Here is a 22,151-nt window from a genome sequence, read left to right as displayed (position 1 = left end):
GGTGAGCGGTGGACACGTGGTGTTCGGGGCCGGCGCGGGAGCAAGGCCGGTGTGGGTGAGCGGTGGACACGTGGCGTTCGGGGCCGGCGCGGGCGGGCGGTGGACACGTGGCGTTCGGGGCCGGCGCGGGAGCAAGGCCGGTGTGGGTGAGCGGTGGACACGTGGCGTTCGGGGCCGGCGCGGGCGGGCGGTGGACACGTGGCTTTCGGGGCCGGCGCGGGAGCGGGCCTGGCACGGGAGCGTGGTGTTCGGGCAGGGGTGTGACTGGCTGGCGTGCCGGAGGGTGTGTGCGTGGCCGGCCCTCAGGGCTGTCACTCAGCCGTCAGACTGACAGGATCTGGCTTTCCAGTGCCCAGAGCCCTGCTTGCTGATTTGAGGGAACCAAACAGCGATTGTAGTTACGGGCTGTGATAAGATAAGGGGGGCGGGGGCAGCCAGCAGGTTGGCAGCTGTCACTCAGCGCTGGGCGGGGGGGGGGAGCGGGCGGCCGGAGATTTTTGGCCAGGCAGATTCCTGCAGAGCAGAGGGGTCGGGGGCAGCCTGGGCGCTAGGAGTCACGTTCTCCCCCAGCCGCGGAGCCCAGTGCCCTGGCGCGTGAGGGCGAGAGGCCCCGGGCACGCAGCCCTCCCCCGGCTCTCCCTGCGCGGCCCCTCCCGGGGCAGACAGCCCGGCCTGCCCCCCCAGGCGAGCAGCCCTGCAGGTTCCGTGCGACGCTTCGTCCTGCCCCAAACACCCCCCTTGTCCTGCCGAACCCAGGAGTCCGGCGGCTCCTTGCAGGAGGGCGGGGGAGCCTTTGGTGGGCTGGGGGCCACTGACCCATAGAAAAGTCAGTCGGGGGCCGCACACAAATGAGAAGCAGCCTCCCCCCCCCAAATCCTCACTGACGTGGCCCCTGAGAAGCAGCCAGTCCCTCCCTGGGTTCCCCTCGCACCCCAGAGCCTAGCAGGGCCCAGCTCGTAGATTTTGTGCTCTCCAGCCCTGGGGGCGGCAGCAGGGGGGCTGGAGCGCCATTGCGCTGGGGGGAGCCCCAAGAGACGTGCCCATGCCAGGGGTGACTCGGGGTGCTGGGGTCGGCTGGGAAGCTCCAGCAGCCCGGACTCCATGGGGGGCCCTGAGGTTTGCCCGTGAGAACCTCTCCAATCCGTGCAGGGCGCAGGTTTGCCAACCCAGCTGCTCAGTGTGCGTGAGCCCCCCGTTCCCCTCCCCCAGCCGGACCCCTGGCTCTGGCTGCGCACCCCACTAGCACTCACCGTGTCTGTGGCCTGCCCGGCTCTGGCCTGCCTGCGGCTCCCGGGCTGGCCAGCTGAGCGAGTCTCTTTACTAGGGGCCATGGACGTCTGGCCGTTCAGCCAGTGGGGCTGCTGCTTGCGGGGGCTTGCGTGGGGGTCTGGAGCAGGTTGATTTGGGCTAGGATTTGTAGGGGCCCCAGGCAGCCCTGGCCACCCTCCCTTGGGCGCGACCGAGGGCCTGAGGATGCCAATTTTCCATCTGACCTGTCCCATCCCAGCTCACCTGGCCACCCCAAGACACAAACACCTCCACGCGTGGCCTGCGTTCAGGACTTCTGGGCGGCTCTTTGCTTGGACTGCAGCGATGCCGGGTGGCTTCATCTCCCGCACGGCCTGGTGCGTGGGCCGCCTGCAGGATCAGGTAGGAAAAATCGCCTTAATTCCGTGTGCGTGTGCGTGTGCGTGTGCGTGTTTGCACGTGAACAGAAGAATGGCCAGACGGGGTCAGACTAAAGGTTCATCCAGCCCTGTGTCCGACAGTGGCCAATGCCAGGTGCCCCAGAGGGAGTGAATCAAACCGGTACTGATCAAGCCATCTCTCTCCTGCCATCCATCTCCACCCTCTGACACACAGAGCTAGGGACACGATTCCTCATCCATCCTGGCTAATAGCCATTGATCGACTTAACCTCCATGAATGTGTCTAGTTCTCTCTTAAACCCTGTTATAGTTCTGGCCTTCACAACCTCCTCAGGCAAGGAGTTCCACAGGTTGACTGTGCGCAGTGTGAAGAAGAACTTCTTTGTATTTGTTTTAAACCTGCTCCCCATTAGTTTCATTTAGTGGCCCCTAGTTCTTATATTATGGGAACAAGTAAATCACTTTTCCTTAGTCACTTTCTCCACACCACGCATGATTTTATAGACCTCGATCCTATCCCCCCTCAGTCTCCTCTTTCCAAGCGGAAAAGTCCCAGTCGCTTTAACCTCTCCTCATGTGGGACCCGTTCCAAACCCCTCAGCATTTTAGTTGCCCTTCTCCGAACCTTTTCTAATGCCAGTACAGCCGCTCCCCGACTTATGGCCACCTCCACTTCCGACCGTCCGCACTTCCGACCAAAGCAGTCGTAAATGCGGATCCGAGTTACGAACGGCGATCTGCGCTTATGAACACTTCGAGTGACGGACCAAGTGTTGGTCCATAACACGTTCATAACTCGGACAGCGGCTGTACATCTTTTTTGAGATGAGGAGCCCACATCTGTACGCAGTATTCCAGATGTGGGCGTCCCATGGATTTAGATAAGGGCAATAAGATATTCGCCGTCTTATTCTCGAGCCCTTTTTCAATGATTCCTAAAGTCCTGTTTGCTTTTTGGACTGCCACTGCTCCCTGCATGGATGTTTGCAGAGGGAGGAACCCCCCGTTTTAAAGGCGACTGGCCTTTAAAAGCCGCGCTGGCGCTCTGCGGGCTGGCTGGGAGCATGCCCTGCGGTGGGTTGACTCAGCATGGTTCGGTGGTCGGCTCTGGTAATTAACCTCGTAGGTTTCCTGGCTGGAAGCAAACGCGTTTCTCTGCGCTTGGCTGTTGCACCCGAACGCCGGCGTCTCTGCCAGGGCCGGGTGTTCGCAGGGGACGTATTGGAGCTGGGCCCACGCGGAGCGGTTGGAAGTGGCGCGTCCGCACAGGCCGGACGTGCCGATTCGTTCGCCCGTCTTTCCCCACGGCTTCGCGGGGCTGGGGCCTCGCCGCTTCCACCGTTGTGTCCGCGGCGGGTTCTTCTCCCCCGGCCCCGCTGAGCCCAGTGCCCCCCCGCCGGGCGTTAGGCACCGTGACTGACAGCTGTCATGCGGGAGTGGCCCTCTCCCTGGGGGGCCATGCAGGGCATGTTTGGGTGATGGGCGGCCGTTTAGAAACACCCACCCTGCTCTGCCTTCCCCCTTCCCTGTTCTCCTGGAAACTGGCAGGTCGGCAGGTCAGAGGGGTCGTTGCAAGGAAGCGGCACTTCCCTTTGCCAGCCAGCACCAGGCTGGATTTGAAGGTGAGGCATCACGCACGCCCCCGTGCACGCACGCCCCCGTGCACGCACGCCCCCTCTCGCTGCCTGTTCTGGGAGTGCGTGGGGCTGCACCAGGCCCTTATCAGCTGGCAGCCGGGATAGAATTACCCCGCACACAAGGTGTGCCCTTCTCCGAATTCTCCCACGCTGGGATCCCTCTCCACCCCCGTTTGTTGTGTTTGGGCTTCAGATAGCAGCAGAGGGTAAACAGCCCATCTGGGGAGGTGGTCACGGATCTTCAGGGGCTTCGTTTGCTGCTGCTGGCTCCCTGTATGCTCCCCTGGGTAAGGTAGCTCTGCCTGTTCTGGGTAGGGTCCCCCCTGCTGCAGGGGGTAGCTCTGCCTGTCCCGGGTAGGGCCCCCCCTGCTGCAGGGGGTAGCTCTGCCTGTCCCGGGTAGGGCCCCCCCTGCTGCAGGGGGTAGCTCTGCATGTCCCGGGTAGGGTCCCCTGCTGCAGGGGGTAGCTCTGCCTGTCCCGGGTAGGGTCCCCCCTGCTGCAGGGGGTAGCTCTGCCTGTCCCGGGTAGGGCCCCCCCTGCTGCAGAGGGTAGCTCTGCCTGTCCCGGGTAGGGTCCCCCCTGCTGCAGGAGGTAGCTCTGCCTGTCCCGGGTAGGGTCCCCCCTGCTGCAGGGGGTAGCTCTGCCTGTCCCGGGTAGGGTCCCCCCTGCTGCAGGGGGTAGCTCTGCCTGTCCCGGGTAGGGTCCCCCCTGCTGCAGGAGGTAGCTCTGCCTGTCCCGGGTAGGGTCCCCCCTGCTGCAGAGGGTAGCTCTGCCTGTCCCGGGTAGGGCCCCCCCTGCTGCAGGGGGTAGCTCTGCCTGTCCCGGGTAGGGTCCCCTGCTGCAGGGGGTAGCTCTGCCTGTCCCGGGTAGGGCCCCCTGCTGCAGGGGGTAGCTCTGCCTGTCCCGGGTAGGCCCCCCTGCTGCAGGGGGTAGCTCTGCCTGTCCCGGGTAGGGGCCCCCCCGCTGCAGGGGGTAGCTCTGCCTGTCCCGGGTAGGGTCCCCTGCTGCAGAGGGTAGCTCTGCCTGTCCCGGGTAGGGTCCCCTGCTGCAGGGGGTAGCTCTGCCTGTCCCGGGTAGGGTCCCCCCTGCTGCAGGGGGTAGCTCTGCCTGTCCCGGGTAGGGTCCCCTGCTGCAGAGGGTAGCTCTGTCCTGCACCCCTGAGGACCTGTGTGGTCAGCCCCAGCCCCCAGGCACCGCTTGTCACAGGGGCTATTGAGCCCTGGTGCCGTGTGTGTGCTGGGGGCGCGTGGCAAAGAATGTGCCCGAAGGCCCTGGGCCCTCCAGCTGATTTCTTTGTTGACCGTTCTCTGCTCCCAGAGGCTCGTTCTCCCCCCTAATCCTTTTAGTGTCTCTCACTTGCCCCAATCCACAAGACAGGGAGCAGCCTGGGCCGGGTGCGCGCTCCAGCCTGGGGGAACGGGCCAGGTGCTGTTGCTGGCCCTGGGGCATGGCCGGGTTCCCGCCCGTGTAAGGGACAGCCCTGCCGGCTGTGGGCTGGTGGAGCTGGCACCGGTCCGTGGGTGCAGCCCCCCAGCGGGTGTCTCTCCCGCCACGCTGACAGGCGGGCGCTGAGGACACCAGCCCTCTTCAGGAAAGCACTTAGCCAGGTACTTCACTTGAAGCAGGTACTTTGAAGTGCTTTGCTGGACAAGAGCCCGGGCGGGTAGCGCTGCCCAGTGGGGGGGGCCTTGCTGCCAGGGCAGCGTCTCTGGCTCCCGGGAGACTTTCAGCCCTTGACCCCCAAAGGCTTTTTTGGGTTTGGGGCGAGAAAGTTTTGGGAACCCTCCCTGGGAAGAGAGGGGCTGTGGGGTGGGCACAGGGTAGTTCTGGGCACGGTCTGGTGTGGGGCAGCACCTCCGTAGCACCCTGCATGGTGCGTTGCTTCCCTTCTCTGGGCCCAGCCTCCGCCCAGACCCTCCACCTGGACCAGAGCCCCACGCCGCATGGCTCCTGCGGCTAGGGGAGCCCACAAGTGGCTCCGTGGGCAGCGTATTTCCAGCCTTGCGTCTTCCTGGCTATCAGACCACCAGCCGGCTGCCCCGCTGGCTCCTCTCCAGCATCCCCTATCTAGCTCAGGGTGACTTGTTCCAAGGCTTTTTTTTTTTTTAAATGGATCTTGGTGTTTTTTCTGGGGTGCTGCACAGATCTGTGCCCCTCCCTATACCCCCAATGGGCAGCTGTGCCAGTCCTGTGCCTGTCCCCTGGGTAGGGTCCCTGGCTGTACCCTCGCAGTGGGGGGTAGCTCTGCCTGTTCCCTGGGGAAGGGACCCTGCTGTACCCCAGCTGCAGGGGGTAGCTCTGCCTGTCCCAGGTAGGGGACCCTGCTCTGTCCCCGCTGCACGGAGTAGCTGTGTCCGTCGCCTGGGTAGGTTACCTGGCTGTACCCCTGCTGCACAGAATACCTCAGCCTGTCCTGGGTAGAGTACCTGGCTGTACCCTGGCTGCAGGGGGTAGCTCTGTCTGTCTTGGTGGGGTTCCCAGCTGTACCCTTGCTGTAGGGGGTAGCTCTGCCTGTTCCCTGGGTAGGGTACACAGCTGTGCCCCTGCTGCAGGGGGTAGCTGTGCCTGTCCCTGAGTAGGGTACCCTGGCTGCAGGGGGTAGATCTTCCTGTTCCCTGGGCAGGGTGCCTGGCTGTGCCCCTGCTACAGGGGGTAGTCAGCCTGTCCCAGGTGGGGTACCCAGCTGTACCCGCACTGCAGGGGGTAGCTCTGCCTGTGTCCTGGATAGGGTACCTGGCCATGCCCCTGCTACAGGGGGTAACTCTGCCTGTCCAGCCTGGGGTACCTGGCTGTCTCCCCTCTGCAGGGGGTAGCTCTGCCTGTTCTCTGGGTGGGGTACCCGGCTGTCCCCCCTCTGCAGGGGGTAGCTGTGCCTGTTCCCTGGGTGGGGTACTGGGCTGTTCCCCTCTGCAGGGGGTAGCTGTGCCTGTTCCCTGGGTGGGGTACCGGGCTGTTCCCCTCTGCAGGGGGTAGCTGTGCCTGTTCCCTGGGTGGGGTACCGGGCTGTCCCCCCCTCTGCAGGGGGTAGCTGTGCCTGTTCCCTGGGTGGGGTACCCGGCTGTCCCCCCTCTGCAGGGGGTAGCTGTGCCTGTTCCCTGGGTGGGGTACCCGGCTGTCCCCCCTCTGCAGGGGGTAGCTGTGCCTGTTCCCTGGGTGGGGTACCGGGCTGTCCTCCCCTCTGCAGGGGGTAGCTGTGCCTGTTCCCTGGGTGGGGTACCGGGCTGTCCCCCCTCTGCAGGGGGTAGCTGTGCCTGTTCCCTGGGTGGGGTACCGGGCTGTTCCCCTCTGCAGGGGGTAGCTGTGCCTGTTCCCTGGGTGGGGTACCGGGCTGTTCCCCTCTGCAGGGGGTAGCTGTGCCTGTTCCCTGGGTGGGGTACCGGGCTGTTCCCCTCTGCAGGGGGTAGCTGTGCCTGTTCCCTGGGTGGGGTACCGGGCTGTTCCCCTCTGCAGGGGGTAGCTGTGCCTGTTCTCTGGGTGGGGTACCGGGCTGTTCCCCTCTGCAGGGGGTAGCTGTGCCTGTTCCCTGGGTGGGGTACCGGGCTGTCCCCCCCTCTGCAGGGGGTAGCTGTGCCTGTTCCCTGGGTGGGGTACCCGGCTGTCCCCCCTCTGCAGGGGGTAGCTGTGCCTGTTCCCTGGGTGGGGTACCCGGCTGTCCCCCCTCTGCAGGGGGTAGCTGTGCCTGTTCCCTGGGTGGGGTACCCGGCTGTCCCCCCTCTGCAGGGGGTAGCTGTGCCTGTTCCCTGGGTGGGGTACCGGGCTGTTCCCCTCTGCAGGGGGTAGCTGTGCCTGTTCCCTGGGTGGGGTACCGGGCTGTCCCCCTCTGCAGGGGGTAGCTGTGCCTGTTCCCTGGGTGGGGTACCGGGCTGTTCCCCTCTGCAGGGGGTAGCTGTGCCTGTTCTCTGGGTGGGGTACCGGGCTGTTCCCCTCTGCAGGGGGTAGCTGTGCCTGTTCTCTGGGTGGGGTACCGGGCTGTTCCCCTCTGCAGGGGGTAGCTGTGCCTGTTCTCTGGGTGGGGTACCGGGCTGTTCCCCTCTGCAGGGGGTAGCTGTGCCTGTTCTCTGGGTGGGGTACCGGGCTGTTCCCCTCTGCAGGGGGTAGCTGTGCCTGTTCCCTGGGTGGGGTACCGGGCTGTTCCCCTCTGCAGGGGGTAGCTCTGCCTGTTCCCTGGGTGGGGTACCGGGCTGTCCCCCCCTCTGCAGGGGGTAGCTCTGCCTGTTCCCTGGATACCATACTCGGCCGTACCCCCGCTGCAGGGGGTAGCCCTGCCCTGCACCCCGGGGGACTCGTGCGGACTCAGCCCCCACTCTCCCCGGCGCCCCGCGGCTGCTTGGCGCACACTCCGCACCCCCTGGCCGCGGCTCTGCCCCGCCAGCCCCGCGTCCCCGCACCCTCTTATACCTCGCAGCCCCCCCGCCCACCCCACCCCTTTTAACCGCCTCCTGCCCTGGCAGCCGCAGCTCCCAGCCCGCCCCTCCTCCCTGGCCGGGCGCGGAGCGGTGCCCTGCGCTGCACAGGCCGGCAGGCGCGGGGCTGGGGCCGGGGCTGCAGAGCGCAGCGAGAGGAGGGAGCAGCCGCACTCCGCGCCGGGAGCGCCCAGAGCCGCACGCCTCGGATGGGCTCCTGCGCCCCGCGCCCCCGTGCGCCCCGCGCCCGGCCCCTGTAAAGCGTCGCCTGCGCCCGGCCCCTGCTCGCCACCCAGCGCCGCGGCTGGCCGCCACGCGGGGCGCCCGGACGGGGCGAGCCCCGGGACCCGCGCCGGGACCCCACGGATCGCCCAGGACAGAGGAAGGGGGCGCGCCCCGGCCCCGCCACCTGCGCCCAGCGCCCCTCCCCGCTGGCCGCGCGGAGCCTGCGCTCCCGGACCTGCGCCCGGGCGCACGGGAAGATTTCGTGCCTCTGCCCCGCCGCCAGCTCGCCCGTCCCGCAGCCTGCGAGCGCTCCGGCCGGGGCCCCCGCACTGAGCAGCCGCCTCTGCCTCTCGGCTGGGGCAGGACGCGCCCCCGGCCGCGGAATCTGGACAGTTTTTTGGTGCGACGCCAGGAGACGGACCGTGCTGGCCCCCCGGCACCGAGCGCCCCCCTTTGCCAAAGCGCCAGCTCTGGCGAACCGCTCGGCCCCGGCATGGAGCCCTCCTCCTCCTCGGTAGCGAGCTACTTGTAAGTAACCTCGGCTGGATCGGCCCGGCGCAGCCCCCTCCCTGGCTTCGCCACGGGTATTTCGGCTCCATTTCAAAGCGATCGCTTCACACCTCTTCTCTCTCCCCTCCTAGGTTATTGCACTTGTTTGTTCTCTGCTTACAAGCTCAGGTACGTGGCCTCATTCTTCTCGCTTTGTTTTTTGGGGTGGCTTCGAACCTCTGGTTCCCAGTGGATCTGCTCCCTAGCCCAACGGAGAGCCGGGCCGAAGGGGAGGTTTGGGGAGAGCAGGCCCTGAGGGCTGCCCCATGGGCCATGAGGCAGACAGAAAAGTTATTTTTCCCTAGAGCCTGGGTCTATCATCCGAAGGGGGAAGGTCTGGAGGGAAAGATCCTGCAGGCTGCAGAAAGGCGAAGCAAAGCAGAGCCAAAAGGCTAGGCAGGGAAATGGTTTGGCTATTTTACTGGCAAGTAGCCCTGTGGGGGTTTCACCGCTGGGCACCACTTATCCACGTGCCCACATGGACAGAAAAGGACCATTTTTTTGCTTTGTAAACCAAGAACCGGATCTGACTTGGCCCAGCCCACGGTGCCAGCCGTTAGCATCCCTAAGCTCGAAAAGGGGGGCAGGTGTATTCAGTAGCCCAGCCGCCGTCCTGCCAGACGCTGGGCAAAACCCACATTGGGGGACGGCCGTCCCTCCTGTTGCAAAGTCCGGGTGTGCACGCTCAAGAGAGCGCAGGTGGGAGGGTGTGTTTCAAAAAGACAAGTGTGGAGGCTCGGGAAACGAAGGATTCCGGCGCGAAAGGGGCTGGAAAGCAAAGGGCAGGGAGCCAGCCGGGGAGAAGGAGTTGTGTTCAAACATAGTTGCAATATTTTGGAGTATCAGATGGAAAACAAATAGCCATATGGCAGGCAATTCCCTGCTCCACATGGTACCCTCATCAGAGCTGGCAAGAGAACCCGGAGATATTATCCAAAGCCCGTCCATAGGCAGCACACACACAGGCAGGGAGAGATTAAATTGTCAAGGGGAGATCTCTATATAACCACCGCTCTGGGGAAGCAGTGGCCAGTCTTATAGCAGGGAGATATCCTTCATGTTTGACACGGAGGTGGGGCGCGGGGGCCGGGCGCTGCTCAGAAGAGCTGGCTTCTCAACATTTGCTCAGAATACGTCTTTATAAATGTCAGAGGCAAGCTCCCCCTTCCAGACTTAAAAGAGGGATTTGAGACCAGGGCCGGGGAATTCTGGGCAGACTTGATGGGCAGAGGAAAAGCAGATTTAGGTTTTCCCCAGGAACAAAAGTCCATGGCAGGAGGGGTCTGTTGAGAACCGGGTCAGTCCCGGGTCCGGTGTGAATGGGTCCCTGTGCGCTGGAACGTGTGGGGCTGGGAGCGGGGCAGCCAGTAGGAAAGCGCTAACCGGGCTCCGTGTAAACGGAGCCGTTCGTAACTACTAGAAGGAAAAGCCAGTGGCTGCTCCCGAGGGCCGGGGCCCGGCGGGGGGCGATTTGTGGCCGCGTTTGCTTTCTGCGCCCTTGGCGATTCTGGGCGCGGACACAGTCCCCTTGGTGCAGTTGCAGGCTCAGCCTTGATCTGTGACTTTTCCCTGGAAGGGGACTCAAAAGTCAAGAGGGGCTGCTGGAGAGCGCAGGAAAAAAAAAGAGCAAAGGGCCGGAGGGGAAAGCGGTTGTTACAAACCAACGGGAACGATCTTGCCTACATCGACGGGCACTGGGTTTGGGGACAGCTTAGGACTCGGGGACGTGATGTGAGAGCCACTCTGCCCAGGGAAGACGTCTGGACCCGTAGCATTTAGCGGCACAGATGCTGCGGTCGCTTTGGAGGAAATCCGGAGAGACTCCCCTAGATGCAGTGGCTCGCTGACAGTGTAGATGAGAAGAGTTTGCTCCTCGGGGCCCATGCCCCGTACGCCCCAGCGTGGACCAAGTAACTCCTCTCCAGTCCACGGAACGGCCCTGCATCGAAAGCTGCGCTCGGAGGCTGCCCTGCCAAACTAGAATCGCCTGCTCCTCTCCGGAGCCTGTGATTCCCTTCTGGCCGCTGGCTCGTGTTCGGGCAGCACTTGGCGTTTGGAAAGCCCGTGGCGGCCCTGGCTCTGCACCGTAGAAACTCGCTGCCGCGTAACCCCCCCGCTGGAGGCTGGCGAGCGCCACGCCGCCCCCGTGGCCCCTCGGAGGAGCAGAGATTATAATGGTGTGTTGTATATTTTTTAATTTCCTAAAGGTAACTGTTCAGTCCCCACCTAATTTTACACAGCATGTGAGGGAGCAGAGCCTGGTGACAGATCAGCTCAGCCGACGGCTCGTCCGCACCTACCAGCTGTACAGCCGGACCAGCGGGAAGCATGTGCAAGTTCTGGAGAACAAGAAAATCAATGCCATGGCAGAGGACGGAGACGCTCATGGTAAGGACACGTGGCGGGACAGGCGGGGGGAGCGTTACCAGTGCCGTGTAGTAGTGGACGGGTCCTGCCCTGTTCGTTAGCCAGAAATCACTGGGATTATTTGGGGTGTGGGGCCTGGCAGAGGGGAGGCCGGGGGTCAAGGCTTGTAAGAAGACTCCGCTTCCGAGCTCAGGACGGAGGCGTGTTCCAGGTGACACTGCAGCAGGACTAGGTGCCGTGAGGGGGTCTTTACACCTGCGCTGGGGGCCTGCCGACTGCTGCAGGACAGATGTGGCTGTAAATATTCCCTTGGAAAGAACCAAACCGGAGTTAGGGTTTGTCGGACGGGGGAACAAATTAGAACTAACTCCGGAATGGGAGATGGCCCTTCCCTGTGCCCCGGGCTAGCCAGGCGGCAGGGAGGGCAGGGGAGATACTGCCGAGGAGGCTGTGGAACTGGACAGGAGTCCAGGGAAGGATTCCCCCTGCAGAGGGCACCCATCGGAGACCCCTCCCTCAGCTCCCCTCTCCCCCGGGGAAAGAGTGCGGGGGCCGGAGCAGGCCGGTGAGGTGTGAGAGGCTAAATACTTTGATCATTGCGTGTTAATGACACAATCGAATGGCCAAACGCACACAGGAGGTCTGGGGCTTAGCTGCGCGGCGGCCACTGAATTGTTGCAGCCCTTTGGTGCTCTCAAAGTCCACGTGGGACGCAGCGATGACGGGCCAGGCCGGGTCCCGGCAAATTCAGTGGCAGTGTGTACATATTTAGACGTGCTGCCCATTAGAATCCTGACGGTTTGTCTTTGGTATTAGCTGCAATTTCCCTTTCTTGCTCAGAGAGATTAGCGGAAAATCTATATATTTTGGTTTGGCTGCAAATTTTATGATGAACGTTCGTCGTTAAAGCAAAGTGTGGATTTCACATCTTGCTCTGGGTTAACCTTTCGAATGAAATATCCCTGGCATAAAAGCAGCTCCCGCTTGAAAGAGTATTAGCTTATTTCCCAGGAAACACACACACACAAATCTCTTCTTGTTTATATATATATATATATATAGGCAGAGCTATATTTTGGAAGAAGAGCCCCTCTAGCACATTTAAATAATGACCAAGTAAAACAAAGCCAGCAAGAGGGAATGCCTAGTGGCGGCTTGAAAAACTCTATTAAAAAGTAATAAGAAAAAGGTTAAGTATTTGAAGAGCTAAGAAAAAAAAAGAATGATCTAAAACAGAAAAAGAACAAGCAGTTTTTCAGATGTAAAGTTTTAAAAGAGTTGCAAGTCTGTAAATGTTAAAATAGAGGTTCAGGATTGTTCTATATGAATCTCTAGAGAGACCCCCATGTCTGGAAGAGCTATTAAAACTCTTCTGACTTTCACCTTTTTTAACATTTCCTGAATATTTTCTCCTCTTCGCAGTCCAGTTAGGGGATCAAGTGTGTCTCGCTGCATTTTTTCTGCATTTACGTAGCCACTTTCCCTTCAAAGTTTTAGCATGAAACATAATTTTACTGGGATAAATCTGTCACTTAAGTGGAAGAATAGAGTGGAATATGTTAAGCTTTTTTAAAAAAAAAAAAAATCAACCCCAACAACTATTATTTAAAAGGCTCCTTTAAGAAACATTTAAAAATGTAAGCGTTTTGGATTATATTTTTCGGATGGGAATCAAAGGGTTGATTTATTTCTGAAACTGACCGCTTTCCCCACCGTGATGTTTTTACTGCCGATTTAATGTCGTGCACTGCTCTTAGGTATCTGTCTTAATTGTCAATATTTGACCGACTTTTTAATTACGGGCAAGTGGGATGGATCATAAAGCCGCCTCGTCCTCTCGGAGCGGCGTCTTTGGCAAAACCCAGCACCGAGTGGCTTTAATCTGGATTAAAATGTCTGCAGGCCAAGTGACTTGGGACTTGTTTCTGGGGGATCCACCACCATCTCGAAAGACTCCAAGTTCTATAGGATTTATTCGGGCGGTACCTTTGGGGGCTGGGGATTTGGTTCTGGAGGGGTGCAAATTGCCCAGCTCCAGCGTATAGCCCTGGGACCAGCCGGGAATTTGTCTTTTCTTTTGTGCCTCTATTGTTTCTCGGGAGCCGAGTTCTTACAGGGCCCTCGGCGTGAGCAGCTGCCCGGCTTCAGAGCCGCTCCCTGGCCAGGCTGGTGCGGGGAAGCAAAAGTGACCAACAGGGCTATAAATCAGGGGGGACGGTGGAAAGGAAAGAGATGTGCATCTTTAGAGCTGTGGGGTTGCCCCCCACTCCCTCCCCCACCCCTGATCTGTCAATCGATCGGCAAAGGGAAAGAAAATCAATGCTCTTTAAACCTTTTACTGCCTCTCCGATCAATTCCGCTCCCGGGTCCCCCCAGGGGCAGATCGCGGGGGGGGTCCCCGTGGCAGGGCCTCGGCTCCCGTTGTGCGTTTGGAGACGTTTGGGTGGCGCCGGCGCGTTCCGGGAGGTGCCGGTCCAAGGAGAGGAGATGGGGGGGGGGGGATCGGCCTGTCGCTCATTTCAGCCCATCAGTTCAAAGTGCAGCCGGGGGAGGGACCCAGTCAGGGCGCGTATGGCAGCAGCGCAGCGGGCTTTGAATGCCAGAGCCCCACAGCAGGGCGCTGGTCCAGTCCGGACCGTCGGGGGCTGGGAGGCTGCGCTGGCACCGGGAGGGGTCTCGGAGACGTGTTCGCTCACCCGGGGGCCTTGCGGCGCTCGAGCTGACCTGTGCTCCCCAGCTGGGGCCTCCTTGCACGTGGAAGCCCCTCTCGCACGGGGGTCTGGCTACCGGGGAGGCTTTTCAAAGGGCTTTCGTGGTGGCAGCCGGAGAGCCGGGCAGCATGCCGGGCAGGCCTGTGCTGCCTGAGCAGCGTAGGGTCCTGAAGGCAAGGCCTGGCCTGACGGGCAGCGTGCCTACGCAAGCTAGTCCGGAGAGGTGAGAGGGAGGGGGGAGGTGACGGGGGGCAGTGTTCCCTGTAAGCGGAGAGCATGGGCGGCCATCCAGGAAAGACTCAAGTGCCGCCCAACCAATGAGCAGAGCGTCCCCAGCCAGCAGCAGGTGTTCCCATTGTGGTGCACATCCACATGTCTTGGTGCACAGAACAAAACTTATTCTGCATGTGGATGGAACAAAGTAGAGGGAACGTTGATGTGGGAGGGGGCACGTGGGGTCACGTGTCCCCCCCAAGATTTGCCGCTCGGTTTGCCCTGAGCATGCTCAGTAACGTTGCTGAGCCCGGCTGCCCTCGGGCACAGGCCGGAGACCCATCCCTTCTCCCGGCTTCCGTGCCCTGGGTGCATCGGTGGCAGGGATTCCCCTGGCACCCAGTGCGAGGCGCTGCCGGGTTCCTCCCCAGGAGGTGTCAGCCGGGTCCTCGGCACGTTTCTCCTCTGTGGCCTCTAGAAGGGGTTTCGTTGCCTCTTTAAAAAGCCCCAGCCCCTCCCAGTGATCCAGCACCTGCCTCCCCTCGGGCCCCGGAGCCCCAGCAGGACTGTTCCCGGCGGCAGAGCCGGGGTGAGCAAGGCGATGGGCAGTGCGGCTGGCTCTGGGGTGGAGCGCGGGCGCTATTGGACAGCCAGCCGCATGAGGCCAAGACGAGAGCAGTTCTGCAAGGGGGCCTGGTTTCTACTCCGGGGGGAAGGGGGGCGGTTGCTTCATTCCTCCCGCTCAGTGGAGCAGTACGGGCAGGTGCTCGGGGAGCCGTGGGGTGAAGCTGGGGCGGGAGATCCGTTGTGCCGAGTGGCTGGATCACGCTCCCACGCGCCGTGGCAAGGCAAGCCTGGTCAGGGTGTGCACGATGCAGAGCTCCCGCCCAGCACCCTCCGGATCAGGCCCCGAAGCGCGTTCCGGCAGCAGCCCTTGGGGGGTGGGGGCTCTGTTCGCCCGCTGTCCAGATTGCGCCCACGTCCTCAGGGCCCGATCCTGCCAGCTTCCCCGACGGGCTGTGCTGGGGGGCTTCTGGGCTGCTGGGGGGGGCTGGGGCTGGTCCCGATCCATGTCAGTGACAAGGCCTAACTCCTCCCCTCTCCCTGGGGAGCAGCTCTGCCCTGGGGTGACTTGCAGGAGGGGGAGACCCGATCAGGCGGGGGGGGGCGGGTTTGAGAGCAGATCTCTGCCGGCAGCATCTACAAGGTTCAAATCGGGGGGGAGGGCTCCGTGGTGGAGGCAGGGACGGGATGGTGACAGGGCTATTTATAGGTGCGCCATTGATCAGCGATTCGCATCGCTCCTTCGGCCGCCGATCAATGGCTCCATTAAACCACGGAGCCCGGATCAATACCCCCCCACCTCGCACAAAGGTGACACACGTCAGCGGGATAGCCGGGCCCCTCGGCGTCTCCCCGGCCAGCCACAGTCACCTCGGAGAAAGCCCGGCCTGGGGTGCTGAGTGGGGGCCTGCACTGCACTGGGGGGGCGTACGCAAGGCGGATTAAGCAGCTCTTCCTTCCTTCCCTCCCCCTGGCTTGGATTCGGATCTCCGGTCTGTGTCCCTCCCCGGCCCGTCAGCACCCAATCCGTCTCGGTGGGCCTGATGCGGCCCCGGTGCTCCGAGTCGCAGGATCTTACTGTGAAGCACAGAAGTGCCATAATCCTCTTCTTACAGAAGGGAAACTGAGGCACAGAGCCACTGAGGGCTTGGCCCACGGTCACCCAGGGAATCTGATCTCCTTGGTCCCAAACAGCGCCCTAACCACTAGGCCAGCCTTCCTGCAAGCCTGGCAGTGAGGCGGCTCCCCCGGCCCCATGCGTGCCTTTCGGCCCCCCGGTGATCAGCCGTAACGGGAACCCGACGTGGTCATGGGGTGCTCGGTCAGGCATGGTGCCGGTGGGCTGGGGGCCAGGGATCGGTGCATTCCCTCCATGTGGGGGGGTGCCTGCCGGCCCCCATCGCTCTCACCTGGTATTTCTCCTTCCCTCCAGCCAAGCTCATCGTGGAGACGGACACATTCGGGAGCCGCGTGCGCATCAAAGGGGCCGAGACTGGGTTCTACATCTGCATGAACAAGAAGGGGAAGCTGATTGGCAAGGTGAGAGGGGCGGGGGTGGAAAGAGGGAGGGGTGGTCTGGGGCAGGGTGGTCCGGGAGGCGATGGGGCTGGCGAGGCAGGCGGGGGGGCCGCGGGCTACCGCTCTGCTCACGCACAGCTGGGCTGCTCCGCTGTCCCAGGACTGGCACCGTGCTCGGCTGCTCCGTGGGGCCGGCCCCACCCTTTGTCGTGCTGCCCCCGAGCTCCCAACGTGTCTTTCCCTGGGGCCGGGAGGAGCCGCTCTTCAGAGAGGCGGGAGGGAGACCGGCCCCGCGCGGCCGGGACGGGCTGGCACTCTCCTGCCCGGGCGTTCGTCCGAGCGAGGCCGCGGGGGGTCGGGCAATGCACAGAGCTGCGGCGGTAACTGCTCCCTGCACTCTCACCCCAGAGTCCCCCAATCAGCGAGTGGAGCCGGAAAAACCGGCCACCCGCCCCCTTTTGCATGGGTAGACTGGCCTTCCTTTGGCTCCCACCTCCAGGGCCCGGTACGTCCTCGTCCCTCTCTCTGGAGTTTCCTGCCCCTTTATTGCAAGGCCAGGACTTTAACAGGGTTCTAAAAAGAGCTGGTACGTTCATGGAGGACAGGTCCATGGATCGCTGTTTGCCAGGCTGGGTGTCCCGGCCTCTGTGTGTCAGGCTGGGAATGGGCGACAGGAGGGATCGCTGGATGGTTTCCGGTTCTGGTCACTCTCCGGGGCTCCTGGCCTTGGCCACTGCGGGCCGACAGGCCCCTGGGCTGGATGGGCCTTTGGTGATCAGAGCGCCTGGCCGTTCTGATGGTCTTAAACCCAGCGGCGGGTGCAAATCAGCCGGTGCTGTTGCAGTCTGTGGACTCCAGCAGGGGATTTTCCTAGCTGGTCTCTGCTGCGCTAGCCCAGGTGTGAGGGGAAGCCGAGGGTGCTCCTGGGGTGCTCAGTGAGGTGTGGGTACCGGCGGGGCGGGGACAGGGCTGTGGGAGATGAAGGCGCTGGCTCCGGGGCAGCAGAGTTCATTCTGCACAGGCACGAATCCCAGCACTAGGGATGCTGGGCCTAGTGTGTAGAAATTCTAGTGGCAGGAGGTTCCACTGGCTCTATGGCCAAGGAGACAGCTCCTCCTCTCCGCTCGCCGGCGCAGCCCCAGGGTCGCTGGGAGGGGATGGGCGGCGGCGCGGTTCCCAGTTGCTGATGTCAGCGAGCCAGGGTGCTTGGAAAGGGGCCGCGTGTCTCAGTGCTCACTGGGCCAGGCGCTCAGCCGGCCACAGGCTCCTCAGCTGCGTGGAAGACGGGCGTGTGCGTGTGCGTGTGCGTGTGCGTGTGCGACACACGTGCCCAGCTGCACCTCTGCCCTGCTCCCAGCCCCGGCCATTGGTCCCCAGAAGGTCTAGTGCACCTGTTTCTCCGCCCCCCTTCCAGGGACGCTGCCCTATCGCCTTTCCTCCCGCCCCCGGCTCTGGTGCCAGACGTGCCCGGCCTGCCTCTCTTCCCCTCCTCCCCGGCCATCCCTTTCCGGGTGATCTGGCTGCGTAACCAAGTGCCTGGACCCTGCCATGTGCTTGGGTGCCGGATTTCACTGCTTGCTGCGTGCAGCCGCCTTGGGCCTCACGGCGCCCGGGCTCGCCCTGGGGCAGAGAGCCCCCAGAAAGGGGCCAGGCGGCCTCTTGCCGGAGGAGTGCTCCAACCATGCCCAGGTTCCCACACTGCCCGGGCATCAGAAGGAGCCACTGAGGAGACGCCAGGTCCCAGCATGGCTGGGTTGAGAGGCCTGGCTGCAATGCATGCTGGGACTGGTGGTGTCGGCATGCGGCGTGGCCCCGTATAACGATCTGGGGACCCGTGGGGGAGTCCTTGCTGTCCACGGGCTAGCTCAGGTCTGGGGACTCTCCCTGTTTTAAAGGCTTGGCCGTGGCCTTTGCACCTCTGTTGCTACTTTCCAGTCTCGACTGTGCAGCCCTTGAATCTGGTTTCCCAAACCGGAGCAGATCCGGTGCAGGGTACTTGGTTTGCCACAGGGCTGACCCAGATCACGAAGCCCATTTCATCCCAGCCAGGTTTTCCACATCCATCCGTTTTGTGTGTCTGCCTCCCTCTGCCTGCCCAGCTGCCGGTGGTCGCTGGGCTCACGCGTGGGGGGGGGATGGACGATACGGTGCCCCTCGTGACTGGGTCCAGCTGTTGCATTAGTGAGCAGCGCTGTGGCCCCAGGGGGCTGTTTGTGCGGGTGTAGCCGAGCCCGGGTGTAAATGTCTGTGCTATCCAGCAGTTGGGCCTCGCTCTGAAGCGTGAGGTCTGGATTGGAATCCAAACCCTCTCCAGCTTCAGGGGTTCGTGTCGGAGCCCAGACCCGAGGGCCCCCCTGCAGATTTGGGATTTAGATGCCGTGGGGGGGCTCAGCCCCGTCTCCTGTGACCAAGCTGCTTCCACGTCCCCGGTGATGAGACCCCCTGGGGGCGTGGGGCGTTTCACAGCGAGGGATTATTGCTCCTGGAAAACGCGCTCCTGTACCCTGGCCTGCAGCCTCTGGCACGGGGCACTGTTCTAGCCCGGGAGCAGGGCTGTCCCGGAGCAACACAGCTCCCTGTCCCGTCTGTCACTCTCCTCCGGGGTGTGTCCAAGTCCAGCCCTGCTCCCCTGGGAGTCTGGGTGCCCCCTGGGGACGGGGAAGTGCGTCCTCAGTTACTGGCTAAGTGGCCGTGTGGTGCCATTTGAGCCAGTCGAAGGAGAGGATAAAGGACGAAAGGGTGGAGCTGAGCGATGGGGATGGGGGGTGTCTCCAGAAAGGGCCCAGGACGAGAACACCCACCAGGCGTGGCTGCTTGGCCAGCGCTGCCTGGACCCTCAAGGGCTTGGAAACCTCACGTGAGCCAGTCTCCTGTTGGGGTTTCCTGGCAGGAAAAGACCAAGTGCAAAGTCAGTGCTGGAGGTTCCTCAGGGCGAGAGCGCCGTCCAGCAGGAAAGGAGAGGGGACGCCTGGGTTCTAGTTCCAGCTCTGCCAGATCAGCTGATCTCTCGGTGCCTCAGTTTCCCGGGTGGGGAAGCGGTTCTAAGAACAGGTATTTGCAACGCCAATTAGTCAGTTGCATCTGCTCCGAGTTGGGAAGCGCCAGGAGCCTGGGCACAGCAGTTCGTTCCTCGCCGTCGCTTGTTCTGCTTCCGAGGGCAGAGCTGGAGGAAGGAACGAGGGTGGGAACGGGACATAAGAGGGCAGAGTGAGGACGCTGGCTCTCATGTCCGGGGGTGTTTCTGGCCTCGCTGGATGCCGGAAATACCTGCAGGCTGCCTGCCCTTTGAGTGCCTGGCCGTGTCTCTAGGTTCTGTGGCTGCAGGAGGGGAAGGGCAAATCCCAAACCACAGCATTGCCAAATCGTGACTCCTTTGTGAGCTGCATGATGCTGCCGTTTGGCACAGAGCCACCCAGGACAGGTGGATTATGGGAGAATCCCAGTCTTCACGGTTGAAGAGGGACTTTTTCGTGCCTCTCCCTGGTGCCTGTGGAGACCCGACAAGCTGGGACAAGGAGCCCCGACGGGCTTAGGACACTCCTGCATTATTATCTAAAGCTCCCCTCTTTTTTATTTTGAAGCCAGTCTCATGATTCTGGGTCCTGGGGGTGGCTGGGGCCGGTGCCGGCAAAGTCCAACCATTGCTGAGTCTCTCTCTCTCCCCGCTCCTTCCCCTGCAGAGCAACGGCAAAGGCAAGGACTGCGTCTTCACCGAGATCGTGCTGGAGAACAACTACACGGCGCTGCAGAACGCCAAGTACGAGGGCTGGTACATGGCCTTCACCCGCAAGGGCCGGCCCCGCAAGGGCTCCAAGACGCGGCAGCACCAGCGCGAGGTGCACTTCATGAAGCGGCTCCCCAAGGGCCACCAGACCACCGAGCCCCACAGACGCTTTGAGTTCCTCAACTACCCCTTCAACCGCAGGAGTAAAAGGACTCGAAACTCCAGCCGCCTGCGGGGCCCTTGACCTGCCCCGCCCCCTGCCTCCCAGGCCCCGCCCTCTTGTCCTCTACGTAGCCATGTGCTGGACTCTGACTAGAGACTTTTTTTTATACGGTTATTAAAAAAGAGAAGGAAAAAAAGGGAGGAAAAAAATGACCCGATCTAGTTGTTTATAATTCTTGTTTGGTTTTGTTTTTACACGAAAAGCAAAGAGGCTCTATTTTTGTACTCCAGCGCGGAAAGCGAAACGTTCAAAGACTCGTGAATGGGGAAAGGCCCTTCACTTAGACTCATCCTAGTCCGTTCGGGGTTGTGTTTTATTTTTGTAGCTCTAGGGTAAGGGGGCAGAACCTTGTTTTCAAGCAAACAACCACAACAAAAGGCCACCCCAATCTGGGACCAAGTACGACTTCTACTAAAGGGATGGAGGCTTATTTGAAAAGGTGGGGAAAGGGAAATACAAAGGCAGGATCTGAAGACTAGGAGCCATGACTCCTGGCTTCTTTTCCCAGCTTTCTTCAGAGGCCTGTTGGGTTTCTGGTGGTAATTGGGTTGCCTCTTTCTTTCCACGATCAATCTATTTCTCTGGCTGGGCAAGGGGCGATTTGATGCTGTTTTGATCCCAAAACATTGCCTCTTTCCCCGCACCTCATCTTTCTGAAGGCAGCCAGAGCGGATGTTCCTAGACAAGACCCTGAATAGAGAGGATCCTCTGTTAATAAAAGGGACCAGAACCGGAGAGGGCTGGGGAACGGAGGGGTTCGTCCCCAGGAACGGAGGAGTTCGGAGGGGTACGTCTCCAGGAACGGAGGGGTTCGGAGGGGTTTGTCTCCAGGAACGGAGGGGTTCGGAGGGGTTTGGAGGGGTTCGTCCCCAGGAACGGAGGGGTTCGGAGGGGTACGTCTCCAGGAACGGAGGGGTTCGGAGGGGTTCGTCCCCAGGAACGGAGGGGTTCAGAGGGGTTCGTCTCCAGGAACGGAGGGGTTCGGAGGGGTTCGGAGGGGTTCGTCCCCAGGAACGGAGGGGTTCGGAGGGGTTCGTCCCCAGGAACGGAGGGGTTCGGAGGGGTACGTCCCCAGGAACGGAGGGGTTCGGAGGGGTACGTCTCCAGGAACGGAGGGGTTCGGAGGGGTTCGTCCCCAGGAACGGAGGGGTTCGGAGGGGTACGTCTCCAGGAACGGAGGGGTTCGGAGGGGTTCATCTCCAGGAACGGAGGGGTTCGGAGGGGTTCGTCCCCAGGAACGATTTGGCCTCTTCATTGAAAACTGATTTTTTTCCCCCAGTTGTTGGCAACTGAAAACATTTTTGGTTTTAAAAAAATTTCCCAAACTCCCCAAAATGTTCGCAGTTCCTGGCTGATTTTTTTTTTAAATGTTCCATTCTCAGGCCAGATTTTTCAGGTTCTAGACCAGCCGCACAAAGCTGAAATTGTTTTCAGTGTCCCATTTCATTGCGTCAAGTTCCCTCATATATTGATGGAGGATCGACAGGGAAAATGACCAGTCCTCCTGGCTCCAAATCCCTGCCTTGAGGTCTCCGCAAAGGGGTCCAGGAAGATGGTTGTGAATGGGGAGGAAGATCTCAGACACTGGATGGCAGCCAGAACCTAGGGTGGCTTTTCAGCCGATCCTGTGGGTTGTTTGTTTATTTCCTGGGGGATTTCTTGTGGCTGTGTACAAATTGAATATGAAATGATGGAAATATTTATTTAATGTGCATTAAAATTGGTATTAGTCTGAACCAGCCTGTATGTTTTCTGGGTTCGGGGGCGGGATAGGGAGGGAAATCATGCCTGGAATTGAGGGAAATGGCAGGACTAGTGAGTTCAGCTTGGTAGGGCTGGAATCCCAAGGGCTCAGCGTACCCGGTCGGGAGCTGATTATATGAAGAGTTCAGTTCCCACTTCGGGTCACAGATTTTAGGGCCAGCAGGACGCACTGCTAAATAGGAGTCAGCAGTGCGACGCTGTTGCCAAAGAGCAAACCTAATTCTGGGCAGCATGAACAGGAGAGTTGAGAGCAAGACACGAGAATCATTCTTCCGCTCTGCGCTGATTAGGCCTCGGTTGTGTCCAGTTCTGGGCGCCGCATTTCAGGAAACATGAGGAGAAACTGGAGAAGGTCCAGAGAAGAGCAACAGGAATGAGGAAAGGGCTGGAGAACATGAGCTGTGAGGGGAGGCTGAAGGAACTGGGCTTGTTTAGTTTGGAAAGGAGAAGGCTGAGAGGGGACATGGTAGCGGTTTTCAAGCATCGAAAAGGGTGTCACAGGGAGGAGGGGGGGAAATTGTTCCCCTTGGCCTCTGAGGACAGGACAAGCAGCAATGGGCTTAAATTGCAGCCAGGAAGGTTTAGGTTGGACATTGGGAAGAAC

At 61.4% G+C, this 22,151-nt stretch overlaps 1 protein-coding gene across 2 annotated transcripts; it reads left to right on the top strand.

The window, feature by feature from the left end:
* Nucleotides 1-7,752: 7,752 nt before the first annotated feature.
* On the top strand, nt 7,753-21,519 carry FGF8 (fibroblast growth factor 8). Of its 2 annotated transcripts, none has more exons than XM_025188999.3 (5): nt 7,753-8,442; nt 8,556-8,592; nt 10,704-10,851; nt 15,751-15,857; nt 19,517-21,519. In XM_025188999.3, exons 1-5 carry the CDS (start codon nt 8,408-8,410, stop codon nt 19,802-19,804), a joined length of 615 nt encoding a protein of 204 aa, XP_025044784.2. In that variant the 5' UTR covers nt 7,753-8,407; the 3' UTR covers nt 19,805-21,519. The 2 variants fall into 2 exon arrangements, with proteins under 2 accessions (XP_025044784.2, XP_025044783.2); XM_025188998.3 differs by having other exon boundaries at nt 10,671-10,851.
* Nucleotides 21,520-22,151: the final 632 nt, after the last annotated feature.

The sequence above is a fragment of the Pelodiscus sinensis genome, chromosome 8 (assembly GCF_052426305.1).
Source record: "Pelodiscus sinensis isolate ZL-2025 chromosome 8, ASM5242630v1, whole genome shotgun sequence".
Taxonomy (NCBI): Eukaryota; Metazoa; Chordata; order Testudines; family Trionychidae; genus Pelodiscus; species Pelodiscus sinensis.
Note: the sequence above shows the minus strand (reverse complement) of the source record. Positions and strands in the feature narration are given on the sequence as shown.

Bases quoted from the DNA above. Each gene is read 5' to 3' on its own strand.
- FGF8 (XM_025188998.3), top strand. From the start codon at position 8,408: ATGGAGCCCTCCTCCTCCTCGGTAGCGAGCTACTT. The intron at 8,443-8,555 runs GTAAGTAACCTC...CTCCCCTCCTAG, and splicing joins TCCTCGGTAGCGAGCTACTT to GTTATTGCACTTGTTTGTTC. The intron at 8,593-10,670 runs GTACGTGGCCTC...AATTTCCTAAAG, and splicing joins TTCTCTGCTTACAAGCTCAG to GTAACTGTTCAGTCCCCACC.